Source organism: Crassostrea angulata, chromosome 3, assembly GCF_025612915.1.
Source record: "Crassostrea angulata isolate pt1a10 chromosome 3, ASM2561291v2, whole genome shotgun sequence".
NCBI lineage: Eukaryota > Metazoa > Mollusca > Bivalvia > Ostreida > Ostreidae > Magallana > Magallana angulata.
The window spans coordinates 39,570,213-39,588,559 of NC_069113.1; the positions used below are offsets into that span (position 1 = coordinate 39,570,213).

General features: G+C 34.0%; 2 protein-coding genes across 2 annotated transcripts; one reads left to right on the forward strand and one right to left on the reverse strand.

Annotated features, from left to right (window-relative positions):
- Nucleotides 1-3,114: 3,114 nt before the first annotated feature.
- Nucleotides 3,115-17,885, forward strand: LOC128177372 (integrator complex subunit 7-like). Its single transcript, XM_052844065.1, has 29 exons — nucleotides 3,115-3,274; nucleotides 3,498-3,570; nucleotides 4,222-4,351; nucleotides 4,510-4,642; nucleotides 5,355-5,435; nucleotides 5,592-5,733; nucleotides 5,930-6,068; nucleotides 6,184-6,299; nucleotides 6,444-6,551; nucleotides 6,759-6,886; nucleotides 10,242-10,389; nucleotides 10,578-10,724; nucleotides 11,058-11,195; nucleotides 11,297-11,426; nucleotides 11,655-11,894; nucleotides 12,094-12,208; nucleotides 12,362-12,487; nucleotides 12,578-12,693; nucleotides 13,098-13,194; nucleotides 13,324-13,463; nucleotides 13,635-13,829; nucleotides 14,236-14,391; nucleotides 14,982-15,176; nucleotides 15,678-15,781; nucleotides 16,154-16,219; nucleotides 16,555-16,678; nucleotides 16,902-17,000; nucleotides 17,131-17,322; nucleotides 17,578-17,885. Exons 1-29 carry the CDS (start codon nucleotides 3,145-3,147, stop codon nucleotides 17,866-17,868), a joined length of 3,999 nt encoding a protein of 1,332 aa, XP_052700025.1. The 5' UTR covers nucleotides 3,115-3,144; the 3' UTR covers nucleotides 17,869-17,885.
- LOC128177371 (COMM domain-containing protein 1-like) lies at nucleotides 7,320-8,463 on the reverse strand. Its single transcript, XM_052844064.1, has 3 exons — nucleotides 8,269-8,463; nucleotides 7,760-8,050; nucleotides 7,320-7,648 (listed from the first exon to the last, which is right to left on the reverse strand). The coding sequence occupies exons 1-3, from the start codon at nucleotides 8,446-8,448 to the stop codon at nucleotides 7,544-7,546; spliced, it is 576 nt and encodes a 191-aa protein (XP_052700024.1). The 5' UTR covers nucleotides 8,449-8,463; the 3' UTR covers nucleotides 7,320-7,543.
- Nucleotides 17,886-18,347: the final 462 nt, after the last annotated feature.

Here is an 18,347-nt window from a genome sequence, read left to right on the forward strand (position 1 = left end):
GAAGAACTTGAAGTTTTTAAACATATGGAGTATTCCTTTTTGGGGTGGGGGTGGAGAAGCTATGATCCAATTATTGTCATACGTACTTAGAAAGTAGAAATATATGTATGCGTCTATATTCTCTTCTGAAGTAAATGGAAGCCAAAAGTGATTTGGCGTAAAAAGAAAAGAAAAGCGGCAAGCTATAAAGTGTAGAATATTTAATTGAATTAATATTCATATTTTAAACCTGAATGTCAGAAATGGGCCACAGTTTGGTGGGATGAATGGGTCAGGAGTATGACTGTACATGTGCCATATTAGATCCTTAAATAATGGTACAGGAATATATACAGTTAGAATTCTTCTAAAGAAAAAAATGAGAGAGACCACACGAAGGTTGCTCTATAGAGAATTAAATAAAATAAATTCTGAAGAAACTTGTGCAAACCAGAATTGAAAGTTTGATGGTAAGCCTCACTTGTACAAACAACCCAGTCGCTCAAAGATAGACGGTCATATATTGGGTAAGAATCATTTTCAGAAGACATTGGACTTTCAGTAGGGCGAAGCTATCTATTCCTTGCATCAAAACACACGAAGCAAGTTGAAAGTGGGGGGGGGGGGGGGCTAGACTGATCCTCAGAAATATTGAGAAAAAAACCTAATCATGAAAATCCTAATCCGTGGGGGGGGGGGGGGGGGGGGGGGTTATACCTATACTTCCAATATAAAAAAAAAATCTTACCCTACCAAATTTTCTTTTTTTTTTAAAAATAACACGAAATTCCTAATCCGGGGGGGGGGGGGGGGCTAGTATGCCTTTGACTCCAACTTCTCAATCTTTCAAACGTACATTACGGAACAATTATGTTTCCTGCGAAAAAAAGTGGGGGGAGGGGTGAACCCTCTATTCTGCTATGTGCCTAATGGTTAGGTCTAACTTAGCAAAAAAAAGTTAAAAATGACGCGGTTCCAAGCGAAATATCCATCGATTGCGTAGTCTTAGCTCAAAAACCAGATAAATTTTGCTGATTTCAAAGAGCCATGGCTGAGTGGCTAGCAATGAAATAGACAGGCCTTAATCACATTGCTGTTTGACACAACTATCTAAAATCCAAGCTCTTGTTGAAATGGTTCTAAAAAGGAAAATTCAACATGTGTATTGGCAAGCATGTTTTCTGTGAAATGTGTTGCTCTAGATTGGGGTCACTCAGGTAGCACTGTCTCTTCACACAGATCTGGGGTGCACGACCGGAGTAGCAAGCACCAACAACCAGGTGTAAATGTGTAAACAAATAGTTTGAAAACCGGCTTTTCAGATTTCTTATACAGGTCTTTGGAAGAAAAGGCTATGACATATATAGTATATGTGAAAATTTATTGAGAGGGAAACAATCTGTAATAAACTAAGATGATGCAAGTTTTGCGATGGTAATTGAAGGGACTTGGACACGATTTGAGATCAAAAATTTTATTATTATTTTTATGTATAAAATGATTTACTGGTGCATTTTAAATAATTGATCAAAAAATTGAATGTTAAAGTCAAGTGTCAAGCGATATACAGAGGTATGAATTGGTTGTTATGTAAACAAAGCTCGAGTCACTAACTCAATATCTTCATAAATACTAATATCAACAAAAAAAAGATACATTTGATTAAAACTTATACCAATACAACACATATGTAAAAAATGACAAAATTCGAGCTTTGTTTACAAAACAAAAAATTATGAACTCTGTATCTTGCTTATAACTTGATATTTGACTTTCAAATTTCGACATAGCATTAAAAACTTCTATATTTATCAGTATAAACATTGAAAATGGAAAAATAAAATTTGAAAATTTTAAGTCAAATCGTGTGCAAGTCCCTTTAAAGGAGGGTCAACAACCTGAGTTTAAACTTTAACCTAGAAATACAGAAGTGAGTATTGAACCTAGTGGATACATTCAAAGATGGTCGGATGTGAATATCAAAAACCAAAATATGATCTGCCCATTGATAATTTGTAAACAAGTTGTATCTTCAGGGTGCTGACATTTAAAATCTGACCGGCGACCCGCAACTTATTATTTTAATAGTAAATTTTTTAACATAAAAAGGCTGTTGTTTGAAACTAACAGAAAACAATTACAATGTAGGCCAGTTGCGTAGCGTGCCCCATGTACCTGTGTAGGCAAAAATTGAAGTTAAAGGCTTCAGTGACGCGCGCAGAAAGGGGTAGGTGTGGGAGGGGGCCTCCCCGTTGAAAATTTTTCCAAGAAGGACCCAAAATTACTATTTCTGAAAGCAAGAGATTGTTGGTTTCAACAAAATTAATTATGTATCTTTTGAGGGAACATTATGAATTTTTAAAATACCTTATTTTCTATTCTCAGTCTACTCATTAATCTGTCGGTATATGTTTCGTTATTGAAATATACGAGAAATCATTTATACACTGCATCCGTAACAATACTCTACATGTATACTGTAAACAAAACAAACAACGGTTAATACCGTACGTACTTCTATAAAAACTTTTTTATCATAACTGATACGCGCACATTTACATATTTTCAGTTCAAAATCATAGAAAAGGGTATTTTTTGATTGCAGAGGCAAGACAGCGTTAAAATGATCGATTTTAATCTAGAGACCGGACCATTCAAATTCCCTTGTCATAAAATTCAGTGTAATCGCAAAAGTGAAAGTTTTAGTTTTTAGTGAAAAACCCTTCTTTAACTTTCGTAGATTTGAAAAAACACTTTCGCAACGCAATCGCATGTCTATTGTAATATTTAATCGACACTTTTTTGCGTCAATAAAGGATCTGATGTTTTTTTCGTAAATGAACTGAAAGCTTTGTTGACTTCAGAGACATAAATAACATTTATGTTATTCGTGTTACTTATGTCTCTGGTTGACATGCATCGAAGTTAATGTCAACTTTGTTTTCAATTTATAATTTTTACACAAATTGTAAATTTTGTTTTACAAAATATGTATAGGCAATGCATTTTTGCCTTTATGAACGCTACGCTATTGTAGGTCTATCTAGTATTTCTGCGTGATCACTCTGCAAGGTGATATCTCATGAGCAATGTGGCCCATGGGCCTCAATAGATGAATCAAGCGTCCAATTGACGCTGATTTCTTTTGAGAAAAGCAAAATCAAAATGGCGAGACGCGTGTTGGAAGAAGATTTGAAGAATATCGAATTCGAAACAAGTGAAGATGTCGATGTTACCCCTACTTTTGACCACATGGGCTTACGGGAAGATCTTCTTAGAGGAATATATGCATATGGTTTGTATAATTTTATTCGCAGTCAAACTAATTTATAAGTACGTAATGAAGAAGTAATAACTTAATAAGTTCGCGTGTTTACATTTCATGTTTACCGGCTAACGTAAATCAGTTAAAAAGTATGGTATATCATTTCTTGACTGTAAACCCATTTATGCATGTATTGAAAATGTGAATATATAAATTCTTGATAATCTGAACGGCTGTTAATTTTATTGTTTAGGATTTGAAAAACCATCAGCAATTCAACAAAGATCTATCAAACCAATTGTGAAAGGAAGAGACGTCATAGCCCAGTAAGTAATTATGCTTGAGTTATTTTTTTTATCAACTAATTTACTATTCAATACACTGTAAGTAAACATGGATGAACTAATATTGAGAGGGAAAATGAAAGAAAAATTTGCCAAAAAAATAGCGAACTAAGTTGTGTCCCTTTGTGGGGGTTAATCTAGCTGCAGATCTTTAGCTTTATGGAGCAAATTCATTTTGACAGACGGTAAAGCAACAAATACAATAAACTTGCACTTTACTGCAAAAAAATTGCTCTCATTTTTGCCTGATTAACGTTATTTTCTATCACACTCAGTACATGTGTTCGATACCATAAATATCCTCTGACAGTTTAAACAGATATGGTCACTTTGCTTGCCTCAGATATTCTTTTAAACACCATCACCAGCCCTGTAAAAATGAAATAGTAAAGTTAACATAAGATTAATCCAATCAGAGGTTTCCCCACTTATTAAGGGAAATGAAATACAAGGTTTTCAATTTAGATTTACAAAGTTACAAATTCCAAAATTGCAAAGGCTACTGTGAGAATCCTGTGCTGTGCCCCCCCCCCCCCCCCCCCCCCCCCCCCCCCCCCAGGGATGGTGACCAAGGGGCATTTTAGAAAGATTCACAACTTCATCAAAATGTTACAACAATTTTTACAATTGCAGGGCCCAATCTGGAACAGGAAAAACAGCCACCTTTTCCATCTCTATCCTACAGTGTCTGGACACACAAATAAGAGAAACCCAGGCACTTGTACTCTCTCCAACTAGGGAGTTGGCAGTTCAAATTCAGAAGGTAATGTGCTTAATTTGTAAGCAGGTAGTTATTGTGACACAAGATTCCAGTCATTCAACATACAAGTTAGATGGTAATATAATTCATTATGAAATAAACACTTGCATGTAACTTTTTTTTTTTTGGAGAGGATTATTACAGCTACATTGCTATTGCAGGTTATTCTTGCCCTAGGAGATTACATGAGTGTGCAGTGTCATGCTTGTATTGGAGGTACAAATATTGGAGATGACATCAGAAAGTTGGATTATGGGCAGCATGTTGTTTCTGGAACACCTGGCAGAGTCTTTGGTATTGAATTGAAACTTTTCAATCTTTTTTCATAGTCATAACATAAGGCCATAAAAAATTAATCTCTTGGTTCTCGAGCCAATATTTTCCAAAACAGATGCGGTCGGGTGGTGAAATTTTTTTCTTTTTATTTCATAAAAAAGGATGTGATATTTTTATTTTTATTTTAACAATGTGCAATTCTAATTCAAATCCAGAGAAAGCGATGTTTTAAAGTAAATAAATAGTTATTTTTCAATGAATGTATCAGATTTATAAGCTCAAACTAAATAAAATAAATACTCGTCATGTCTACTAATCAACACCACTAATACGATGTTTGGGAAAGCCAAGTGTTTAAGCAGAATGAGATATTTAGTATTATAGTACAAGCTGCAGGAACTCTAATCCTTTATGCATTTGAGTTTAAACGACGTTCTTCTTAATATACCAAAACTAAAATCATTGCTGTAGCGATCATAACTAAACACAGTGTCTCGTAACTAGATTCAGTGGCCATTTGCAATTGTTATAATTAAATCTGAATCATCACAATGTTTTTGCAATTATGTTTTTTTTCATTAAGTCAAAGTTTTAATGATAAGAATGGGCAACGCGCAATGTTAAATCAGATGGGCGGGCCTGAGAACCAAGGAAATAATTTTTGATGGCCTAAGTGTTTATTTTTTTGTTTATCATAAGATGTAACAAGTTGTGTAATGCAATATTTCAGATATGATCAGGAGAAGAAATCTGAGAACAAGAGCCATAAAGATGCTGGTTTTGGATGAAGCTGATGAAATGTTAAATAAAGGTAATAACTTCTTTAGTAATATAATGATCAGAAAATTTAACTTCCTTAAAATCAAATATTTGTTCACTTAGTTTGAAAGAGTGGGGAAATTAATTGCATGTTTTATGATTTTTTTTTCTATTTAAATAAAAAATCCTGCTGATTTTATATAAACAGGTTTCAAAGAGCAGATTTATGATGTGTACAGATACCTTCCCCCAGCAACACAAGTTTGCCTAATTTCTGCTACACTCCCACACGAAATCCTTGAGATGACCAACAAATTCATGACAGACCCCATTAGAATCCTGGTGAAACGGTTAGTTTTCACTTTTAAAGTTTTTAATGATACAGAAATTTTCATTAGAGGACTGTAAGCAAGAATGCTCTCTGCAACAAAATGAATTTACAATTTAGGGAATTGTAAAATAAATTTTGATTTTTGAAAACATTTAATCTCTGATGTGTGGAGTTTTTGAAACACTGATTTACATTTACATATTTATATATTACAGTGACGAGTTGACATTGGAAGGCATCAAACAGTTCTTTGTGGCTGTTGAGAGAGAAGAGTGGAAGTTTGATACACTTTGTGATCTCTATGATACTTTGACCATCACACAAGCTGTCATATTCTGCAACACAAAGAGAAAGGTACATGTAAATTGAGGGAATACAAGAAATGGAAATGTAATCATTTATTTGCAAGGAAAGCATATGTTTATGAGTAAAAAATCTTTTGTGAACATTTTGCTTCCCTTTTGTACAGGTTGATTGGTTGACAGAGAAGATGAGGGAGGCTAACTTTACAGTGTCATCCATGCACGGTGACATGGTTCAGAAAGAAAGGGAGGCCATCATGAAAGAATTCAGATCAGGGGCCAGGTAAGGATTCATCTTCTCTCAAATATGAGCACATTTAATTAAAATCCTTTACTTTATTAAATGTTTACTATGTTTTAGATTGTACCTTTACCATTTAAATCATTAATGTAGTAGATAACTTATTCAATTTATTGTCATTTTCAGCCGTGTATTAATTACAACTGATGTGTGGGCCAGAGGTATTGATGTTCAACAGGTGTCCCTTGTCATCAACTATGATCTACCAAACAACAGAGAATTGTACATTCACAGGTACAGTAGTTCTGAATATTTTTTTGATGGTTAATTAAATTAAATATGAAGGCTCTGATGAATGGGAAGTTCTTAGTCAATGTCATTGATGAAAACAAGAGATCCCTAATCTGAGCCATCTTCTTTCTTGTTTATTGCTCGATTAGTAAGCACTAATGCTAGAAATGAAAAGAGTAATTCCTTTACATTTTCCCCTGCTTCTTTCAGAATTGGGCGTTCGGGCAGATTTGGACGTAAGGGTGTAGCTATCAATTTTGTGAAGAGTGATGACATCAGAATCCTGAGAGATATTGAACAGTACTACGCCACCCAGATTGATGAAATGCCAATGAATGGTTTGTCTTACTATTTACTTTCATTAAGCATTACATTTCCAAAATATTTATATGATTCTATTCCTTCTTGTTGAGGGTGTCAGATATATCATAAAATTTGAATAAAATTCTTCCTTGAAAATGTGATGTTAAACCATTATTGACAAAATATTTGAATGATTTTTCAGTGGCAGACTTGATCTAATCAACTGGAGGGGAAGAATCAGGAAGAGGACTTAATTTTGGCCCAACAAATACCATTTACAACTGATGGTGTAAAACAGAAAGTTTTGACATTTGCTTTATGTGGTGATACAGAATGTTATCACTTGCAACCTTCATAATCATGAACTTCATGCAATATATAATGTCTATTTCATGCCTATGTTGTCTTGACATGTACATAAAAAGTCTGGTTTTCTTTTTTATACATGTATGCCAGAAAGAAAATAAATTTTAGTTGTACTTGTTGCTTTATTAATTTCATACATATATATAAAATAGATATTGTACACTTTGTCATTAAGCATACATACATGTATATGTATTCAATCCATATATAACAGCACTGGTGCATACATACTTAAAATTTCTAATGATTTATATGCAGATATGCACCATTAACCCTAAGAAATGAGTATATGTTTCAACATATATTTTTGGAGTAGTGTGTAAAGTTTATTGTTGACAATATTGCACTATCTGATCTTCAATGTCTTTCATATTTTGTAACACATGTGCCAGTCTACTTTCATCCATTTCGAATTGCACGACCTCAGTTTTCTGAAAAATAAGAAGAAATATTTAAATAATTTATGCATGTAAATATCTTTTCTATATTTTGGTTTAAAAAAGGAATCTATAGATGTGAAATTAACTAAATTCATAATGTACCTGTGATTCTTCAGGATTTTCTATTTGGAGTTCAACAATGGCACTAGGTTCATTAATATTTTCTGTACTTTTAGATTGTGATTTGACATCAATTCGCCAGGACACCTTTTTAAGTGAATTGTTCCAGTTAGTTTTTGAAACTAAAGTGTCATGAATTTTGTTTTTGTGCACTTTCCAAAACTTTCTGTAAGCACTGGCTTCTTCTTCTGTCATTGCTGCCTCTCTCCTTTTCATTTGGGAAGTTAAAAACGCTTCTAGCTGGTTGAAGTCCATGTCAGCTGATACCAAATTCTAATAAAAACCCAATGTAAATGTACACCTGTTATAAAGTGCTTGTTAACGTGTTAAAATATCTTTGGGACTTATTTACCACCTGTCAACATACACAAACTTGCATGTGATAAATCCGTAGTTCTGTAGTTTTTAATACCATAACATGAAATAAGGACAACTTATAACAGCCACTATAGATATTGACAGATTTATTCTGCAAACTGACGCCCACAAACCTTCATATAATTGGAACATCTCTTCAGTAATGTTGCATAAGCTTCATCAGATAAATCTGGAAATATCTGACTCTTTAAAAAGTCGTCTGTAAATTCAGGTTCATTGTAGTAGTTTCTTTTAGCTAATCCAGTTAGCAAAGCTGAAATATTTTTTGCATTGGTTGCCATTTTGTTTGTCATGTGACTTTAAGGTAAAAAATTAAACCGTTCGTGGATTATTGCAGATTGGTCAGAATAAAATGAATGTCAATCGATTTTAAGAATTTACAAACAATTTTTACAATGCACGCATTATTTACAATTTTGATTTTTATTAAAAGCTTGAAAAAATTTAAATCCCAAAGTTATTTGAATAAGATAGCGTACGACTGATGAGCAAATTGCCGGCAAAGTATGGCTAGCCAGTTGCACCGGAGAGGTGTTGAATTTGACAGTGTAACGGCCTTGTACAAAGAAACTAGCTACGTGGACCAGGAACAAGATGCTAATATTGCATTATCCGAGCTTGATAAAGGTCATTTATCCGAATCATTACACCTCTATGCAGTAATAGTGATGGTTTACCAGACTCTCATTTGCTATAATAATTTGCATTATTTCTTTAGATACTTTCTTTAAGTAATAGTATTTGGAGGGTATCAGGAGAAAACGTACCCAAGAGAAAACGTACCCAGGAGAAAACGTACCCAATTCCAAGGGTACGTTTTCTCCAAGAGAGAACGTACCCAGGTACGTTTTCTCTTGGAGAAAACGTACCCTATAAAAATCATAAACAAAATTTTAGATAGTTTTAAATACTATTTTACTGCATATATAGATATATAGTGAAGAATAGCAATTCTTTTATATGTATCGGATGGATATTTAAAGCATGTGGACATGTCCCACTACTTTAATGCATATTTTAATGCATAAATATGGAGGAATATGTAAATTTTATAAATATTGTCTTTAAATGATATAGATCCCATAAGGTGTTTTTTTTATATTTGTATCGATTGAATATTGAAAGGAATTGGACATGATTTGAGTTCAAAATTTTCACTGACTTTATTTTCATAAATATTTTTTAAATAGTTGATAAATTTACTATGTTTGTTATAAGATTAGTATTCTGCTTAAAGTATTAGTAATTTCAATGTTATTAGACGTTTGAGACTTTCAAAGTTGGGTCAATTCTAGAGACATTTTAGCAATGAATAAATAATCTATTCATAAAGATGACGTATAATTTATATATATAAAAAAAACGCGCTATTGACTTCTTGAGATACTCATAATTAATTAAGTTCTCCAAATATATTGCAATCAAAACTATTATGTCGATATATATTTTTTAATGATTTCTATTATATTGATGGATTAATTTCTGACTAATTAAACTGCTCAGGCGAAGTCTGTATATTTGTATATAACACAATTATTGTCTATAATTAATTAATGTACATGATTATGTATATAAAAACAAAAGCAACAAATGACACAAATGTTTATTGTATGATTTATTTTATTTCATCCCGGAATATTTATTAAAACTGTTATTTATGGTTTTTACAGGGTACGTTTTCTCCAAGAGAAAACGTACCTGGGTACGTTCTCTCTTCGAGAAAACGTACCCTAGGAATTGGGACATCTGGACAAGGTGCTCAATGTTGATGAGTTTCCTAGCATTCATTTGGAGCTAGTGTACTAGATTTTTATTTTATGTACCTAAACAGCTCAATTAAAGTCAGCAAAATACAACTCTATCATTTTTAAAAGGAATATGCTCTCCTTCTTCCAATCTTGCGTTTAGGATTTATTAATATTTATTTAATATTTAAGTTGTATCTTTTATTCTTTGGTATATGTTATCTTGAATATGCACATCATTTTGATAGTAGATACAATTATATCATGCCTTTTCACAGGCAATTTTTTTTTCAACCAAAATAGTCTTTATTTGTTAACTTTGATTACGTTTTGTGTTGTAGGTTTGAGATCAATCAAGCTTGGAGTACAGTGTGAGGCTGTTGTGAAATTTCCCCGATTATTTGAAAGATACCCATTTCCAATCCTTATCAATTCAGCTTTCTTAAAACTTGCTGACGTGTTCAGAGTTGCTGACGCTTTTAAAGAAGGGTGAATAGTGAATTCATTTTTAAAGTTAGAAGTTACCGCAGTAGATAGTCATCATGCATGAAATACAATTGTACTACCACATTTTTTATCTTCATTTCTTATATCTTCACTTATTTTAGGCTTTAGATCAAAAGAAATTTTCTACTTATACTTCTGAATAATATTGGGAAACCTTCCATCTATTTTAGAAACAATTTATTGAGATGGTGCATTTTGAGAGTCATTCAGCAATGTGATCGGCATCTGGACAAGGTGCTCAATGTTGATGAATTTGTTAGAAGACTTTACACAGTAATACACAGTAATGACTCTGTTGCTCGAGCTCTCACCATCAGGTTTGTACTTAATTATAGATGTGCAATTTTGTAGGTTGTCAACTAGATGATTAAAATTTGATTCAGTATACTAGAAGCAGTTCACCAGCTTCAAACTTTGTTAATTGATGAATGAAAATTTCTGGTTTAGTTTTCAATTTGAGGCTATTGTTGCAATCAGCAACATTTACAACATAATGTTTCTTATAGACGACTGTGAGAGAAGTAAAAAAATTATCTAGCAATGTAAAATTGGTCTCTGATATAAGTTTGTACAATTTAAAAATAAAATCTTATCCTTTTTGTTACTGTATTAAGATATGGATGTTAAGAGGGCTTCATTGTGTATTGTAGAACTCTTGGCAGCATTGCCTCTATCATCTCAGAGAGGAAGAATGCCCACCACAGTGTGGTCAACGGGCTGGACTCCCATGATGCAGTGGAAGTGGATGCTGCCATATATGCAGCAGATAAATTCTCTGGCAAGTCCAAGTGAGTGAATACTGGAACCAAAAAAGGAAGATCGAAATGTAAACACTTTTGTAATTAATTAGAATGTTAGACCAGTAAATATGAATTAAATTTTCTTCTAGAGTTTTTGCAGCAAACATCTGCAGTAAGATAGCTGAGATGATAGAAGACATAGCCACTCCAGTGCACCTAAAACTGCAACTGATACCAATAATGAAAAACATGTATCATGATAGTTCAACTGCAGCTAAGGTAATAAACATGTAATGCTAACTGTTATTGTGTTGTAAACAAGGAAAATAACCACATGTGGAGACAAGTTTATTTTAAACTAGATGCATAGTTTAATTCTGATGCACTATATATGTACATGTATATATGCTTCTAAATATAAATAGAATATGTTTTCAAAGTTCTGTGTTTATTTAACTTTATCTAAAATTGTGAAAATGAATTATGAATTCACTTTTCATGTTTTAGGCTAGAGGAATTTGTCTTCACTTATTGTCCACTTTCCCAGCTGAGAAGTTTGTGACTTTGACCTTGGAGACCTTGACACACTTGGCAATGAGGTCACTGGCTGACGTACACAGCCAGATAGAACTTCTGATTCACCATCTCAGGACAGACCCAAGAAACAGTGTGAAATTAACCTCCCTTAAGAATCTCAATTTACTGGCTAGGAAGTCCCCCCAGCTGTGGAAATACAACTCAGTTGAGGTAATGATCTTTTTTTTGTTAAAAAGATTGGGGGAGGGGAGGAAGAGGCAATTTAGAGAGAGAGAGAGAGAGAGAGAGAGAGAGAGAGAGAGAGAGAGAGAGAGAGAGTCATGAACCTGAACTAATGTTAAAAAGCTTAAAACATGCAATGCACATTTATTCAATTTAGTTGAACACAGTTATCTGGCTTGCTTTGCAGGAGTTGTTGTCCTTTGCTATCACCTGCCCCTCCTTTCTGCTGAAGTGGGCATGTATTCAGGTGTTGACCTCGCTCTCCTCCTCGTTTGCCTTCCAGATGTTCCTCAGTAGAGACAGTAAGATGTCAACCAAATCTGTTCTATTTTCTTATTCATAAACAAATAAAAAAAAAAAATGAATGACGATGTAGTAAATGAAAACAGTTTTAGTTTGTTACATATTATGAATTTACATAAGCATTAAAATTTTCTATGGTGTTTGCTTTGTAGTGACAGTATCAGACATTCAGAAAGTTCTAGAGGTGTGCAACATCTGCTATCAAACCCAGAATGCTACCCTGTCCAGTAAAGCAATCGAATTCTACACCAATGTAGCTGTGGCTTACAAGAAAAGCAGTGAGTTTATCAACTGAAAAAACATTTATAATTGAACAGATATTAGACAGTTTTCTGTTGTCATAAGACTTTTTTTGGTGGTTTTTATAGAGGTGTGTATGATTGAAGTGGAAAGAGACTTGATAGAAGGAGCTAGACTGGCCATTACAACACAAATATGTGTCTCTATATGGAGCAGTGAATCTAAAGACAAGCAAGCTCTGCTGGTAAATCAGTATATACTTTCTAATGACTTGATGTTGCTCTTTGTCCAGAATAATTATGCTTTTGCAAATAAATTCAATTTTTGTACCTTATAAATTCTGGAGTTTAGAAACTGCTGAATATCTACCTTTTTCACATATAAAGTCAAATTTTGTTATCTGGAACTAGATTAGACTATTTATAAAATTTGAAATATTTGAGTATTCAAGATATCAAGGGTAAAATAGTTTTAAAAAATGAGTGGTTGGGACTTAAAATCACTTCGGCATATCCATTGTCTTCGAGATATGAGGGTTCGCGACATCAAAGTTCAGTTGTACATGTACATTTCATAAGCAGTAGTTAGAGTGCTATACAAATTGAAATCAGAAGTCCAATTGAATTTAACTTTTCTTTTTTTTTTTAGCTTTGTCTGAAATGTCTGGTGAATCTTGTGAAGACATATCAAGAGACAGGAGAAACCTTTGTGATGGAATTAACACAACTCCTTGAATCTGCCTCAGGTACTACAATTATTTACATGTACTGGTAATTAAAAGCTTATATTTTATTGTCTGTGGCAATATGTCACAGATTTTTGGTAGTAAAAGATCATCTACCAGTATCTTTTTTCCCAATACACTTACATGTAGATGATAACTGTGTCAAGCTGTGTGAGTGTTTAGCTGCTCTTGGCTCTATCAACCATCAGCTGATTGAAGAAAATCTGGGCCAACTCCTACAAGTGTACCAAAATGTGTCCTCAAAACCAGCATCCAAATGTCAGCTGGAGGTAAAACCGTGAGGAAAAATATCTTTAATTCTGAATTTCAGATTACATTGTAAAAGCATTTTGAATCAGTTTGAATAAAAATGAAGATGCAGTTTTAAATTTAATATTCACTCCATCCTTTATTGTCAAACTTCAGAGATTGTTGACAAAATTTCTTATTTTTTCACCCAGTGCTGTTTGTATCTTGGGACTGTCTTCTTCCAAGTGGCTGCTGGTGAAGCCATTCCGTTGGATGTCCAGAACCTGATAACTCAGAGCATTACCAAGTCCATGGATGACTGGTTTGGTTATAAGCTGGGCAGGCAGGCCATGCGTTATGGACAGTTTCGCATAGCATCAGAGATATTTCATAATTTGTCCCAACATGTAAGAACTCTAAAATCTTCATATTTGAAAGTCAGTCAGGGTTTTAAATTGCTGGCATTTTGAGAATTGATTAATATTTTTATAGTAACTATGACAGTACTTTAGATTCCTTATTTTATGTGAGTTGAAAATCCCAGAATCCGGCATTTTGTGTCAGATTGTGAGAATATAGAAGTTTAATATTATAATTTCATATTCATAAATGACAGAAAAATGATAGCAAGATTTTAAAATCCACAAGAGGTGCTACTTGTGATTTGAAGTGGATAATAACTTAATTCCTTGCGTTTGATAAGTCATCTACAATATCTGTACATTCATATCAGATCATGAAATTTTTGAGGAAAAAAATTGACTTGAACTTCATGATTCTTTTGTTATTTGTGTTTGCCCTATTCATTTGTAGGTAGCCTCAGAACACAACTTCTTTTGGCTGACCGGTCTGCATGGAGTGTGTGCTGCAGAGGCCTGTGTGAACAAATCTGGAACGAGTACGAAGGCGCTGACATCTCAGATATCAGAGATGTTGGTCCTCTATCAACAGGGACTGGTTTCTATCAAGGTGCGGGAACTGTTGTATGATTCCAAATACCGATAACATTTCTCTAATTTTTGTACCATAATTGTTAAAATACTTTCGTAAAAGATAGTAGGAAATGATAAATACTGGTAAGGTATTGCATAAAATTTTCATAAAATACAGAAACGATAGACATTCTCATAATAAAATATAAGATTAAAGAGGAACTGGTTAAGGCATTGTACAACCAAAACATGTATTGATTGAGTATATTGCTGCAGAATACAGGAAAAATTTCACATTATAGAATTTGAAGTACATGTATACATGCATATGCATTTTGTGAAAATTTAAGCATGATTAGTAGTATCCAGTCCATTGTTATTAAATCACGGAAGTGATATACGGTAAAGGTGGTTATTTGTGTGGGAAAGCCATAGTTATACAGTGAGCCTAAAATAGTATAAAATACCCCTGCATGTATGGTAATAAAACAAAGACTTTAGAGTAGTAAATCGTGCTTTGGCATATTTAACACCCACACATATTGGTTTACCATAGAAATCATCAATTAACCACCAGCATAAATAACCACTTTTACATACATGTATAGTTACACTCTCTCCCAATAGGCTGCCTCCACAAGTGTCGGCACAATGGTGTTTCAGTGTGAGTTTGTGCGGTTGAGGATCTGGCTCCTACAGACACACCAACAACTGGTTCACACCTGTAACACCTTTAGAACCTGTCCCCCTCCAGCAATCGCCACTGCCATGGCCGTCTCCAACAGACACGAAATCTCAAGGGTCAGCCAGATTCTGAATCAGGTCAGAACACTTAGAGTTCAGCAGAAAGGCTGATTGATTTCTAAGGATATTGTTGAAAAAATCTTTATTTGAATTCTTTGTGGAATTATATTTCTTGCAAATGTAATCATTTGAATAATGTAACTGTATGTTAGTACATTTTACTGTCATTTTCAATTTTCATATGGATATTTTCTCATTTAATTGGTCACACAAACACATGTACCGGTACTGGTAATAGTGAAACAATACATGCACATATATTTACCATTGCAGAATAGTTTATTGATATCAAATATGGTAAAATTAAAAACTACCGTGTTGTTTTCCACTCTACAATGCAAGTATTTGTGTATAACTTTTCACTTCTTACTCTTAGTACATATTCAATCAATGTTTATTCATATGGTATTGATGGAAACAAAATTAATGTAAATTGAGTTCTACAAGTATGTTGTCATTAACATTACCTGTAGTAAACTTACACAGAGTGTATTTCTTAGACATTGGTTGTTATTGCAGCTCGGGAAATGTCTGAAGGAGTACGAGGGCCTGAGTGAGAAGTTTGCTGACCTTTACCAGTCGGCCTTTGATGCAGACACCCACACCCTCCACACCATACTGCTGTATCCTTCACTCCTACTCACTGGTCATACTGTAGAAAGCTAGGTCTCTTTATTGTACATACATTATTAAAAATTGTATTTCACAATGAACATATAATTTTGTGGAATAAGTCGACCATGAAATTATTGAAAATTAGTATGGTATTCAACGAATATTGATGATACACAGTACATCATTTGCAACAGAAATCAGAGCATTGCAAAAATGTGTGTTACATGAATAGGAATTTTGGCATACTCTTGCAAGTGCCCCCTCTGTTGAGTAGGCCTCTGGGTAACTGATGCCATTTCATTATTTGTCACAAAGGTGTAGTGTTGACTATTTAGATCACTGTACAATCACGTCATGGTTTTCCTTAATCTGTAATGCAGCTTGCAACAAAGTTGTGAAGTGATTAAATCATGTATTCTGACATTTATCAGAAGCAGCCATGCCAGGTATACAACAAATCCTTGACACATAACACATGTATTGTTTAAGAATGGAAATGATATACTGATATTTTCAATGTATGTGAAGCTCTTTATGATCACACAGATGAATAATGTTTACTCGCCAATGGATTTTTTTATGCATTGGCTTAATACTGTAATGCATGTAGTTTCTGTTTTATTCATTTACATGTATATATATCTGTTAACTGTATTTGGAGAAATGTGAATTGTACCCAACTTGGATAAGAGAATTTCTGTTATATATTTTATTTTTTGAGTTTTTCCTGAGGTAGTACCGTAGATACATGTACCGTGTATTTTCGTTATGTTTTATACAGGTACCTGCAGTTTGGGGCTCTGTCCACCAGAGACAAGGACCCACTGACTGTCACCATACAGTCCATACAGAGAGATCTCAACAGCATTATACAGAGTCAGAGCAGTGAGGGACTGACCCACCAGGTAAACTACCATCATTTACACCATCCATCATTTACACCATCCATACTCGGACCCCGTGGTCAGTAATCCCACAAATTCTCAAAATCTGTTTCCACAACATTTACATGTGCAAAATGTAATTTTGGACTTTAAATTTCTTAATCGACCATATGTACATGTATTCAGATTTTAAGTGAATAAATTATTTTGGATTAAAATGGGTTTATTTTTGCTCCCTTTACAGCAAGTTGATTTCCTGTGTCAATCTGTAAGGAGGCTGGTACACACTCCTTTCACCTACCCAAGGTTCTTTTTCCAAACGCTTCAGACTACCAACATTAAGGTATTCAGAGTATCAAGAAATCCAGTAAACTTTACAATAATGGGACATAGAAAATGGAGAAATTATATGTTTTCTTGATGTTTACTTAATTTTTACCAAGATACAGAATGTTTTTTTTTGTGGTTTTCAGTTAGCCATTTCCCCTCAGCAGCTCTCTGGCCTTGACCCAGTTCAGGTTCATAATGAGACTCAGTTAACTGTTAAGGTGGAGGGCATCGTCCAACATGGCCGATACAGGGATCTGTTCCGCAAAGTGGCCAAAGTCCAAATAACTGCCACCTCGGAGCTTGTCAACAGGACATCCAACTCTACTGATCAAAAGGTTTGGTTCATTTTCAATTATTGTAATACAGACCGTATTAATAATCACCAGTACTTAAGAAATTAAGAGTTTTATTGCATTTCTATATACATGTAAGTATCATTAATTATTTCAGACTTGTTGCTTGATTTGAAATTGTTTTATTTTTCTTACAATTAAGTCATTACAATTTCTAAATGGTTGAATTATTGAGACATACTAAAATGAGACTACCACAGTTTTACATGTATTTTCATTTTACTTGGCATATTTCAGAATTCTTTGACAACTACCAACAATTTGAGTCAGAGTGTAGAGCCTCACAATGACTATTTTTCTGTCAACTTCCTGTTGACCTTTCCAGTCACAGGGTCACATTCTGTCCAGATCAGAGCAGACGTTGTTGATGAAAACGAGACTCTGTGGAAGACAGGCCCCTCCTCCTCTCTGTCAATCAAATCTTACGACGATTCCATCACCAAGAAACCTGTCAATAAGCCAGTCAGGACATCCTTTGGTCAAATGCCACCTAGTGTTGCCTCCTCATCCAGTTCTAGTAATCAATAAATTGTTCAAATTGTCAATCTCTCTTTATTATTTATAAACTAAAGTACTTACCGTAGTAACTACTTATCAGAAACTACCCAACTTGGCCAGCAAGTCTTGACTAGATTTGGTTTGTAACGTGAAACCTCAACCCAAAGAGCATGATGTTTTCAGTAGGAATAAGATGCGGTTATGAACTTCTAGATATCTAGCAGACTTGGAGAATATCATTGTGACAGCCTTGGGATAGTGGCTTTGGTACTGAGGATTTATTGTCTAGTGAAAACATTTTTTTCTTAAACCTTAGGCAACACAGACAAACTATGTGAGTGGATATGATAACAAGGGCACCCCTGCGAATGTTATTGTCATTTAAATTTTAAATCACGTGGTTTTATTTGACCCTTTCAGTATCGCAGTAACAATCGTGCCTCGTGTTTATAGTCTATTTTAGAGAATCTAGGTACTTGTAGTCAAATTTAAATTCTAGAGGTTTATTG

Coding starts and splice junctions, on each gene's coding strand:
- LOC128177372 (XM_052844065.1), top strand. CDS start 3,145: ATGGCGAGACGCGTGTTGGAAGAAGATTTGAAGAATATCGAATTCGAA. Junction 12,488..12,577: donor TGTGGCTTACAAGAAAAGCA/GTGAGTTTATCA, acceptor TGGTTTTTATAG/AGGTGTGTATGATTGAAGTG. Junction 16,679..16,901: donor GTGAGGGACTGACCCACCAG/GTAAACTACCAT, acceptor CTCCCTTTACAG/CAAGTTGATTTCCTGTGTCA.
- LOC128177371 (XM_052844064.1), bottom strand. CDS start 8,448: ATGACAAACAAAATGGCAACCAATGCAAAAAATATTTCAGCTTTGCTA. Junction 8,051..8,268: donor GATGTTCCAATTATATGAAG/GTTTGTGGGCGT, acceptor GGTTTTTATTAG/AATTTGGTATCAGCTGACAT. Junction 7,649..7,759: donor AAAATCCTGAAGAATCACAG/GTACATTATGAA, acceptor CTTATTTTTCAG/AAAACTGAGGTCGTGCAATT.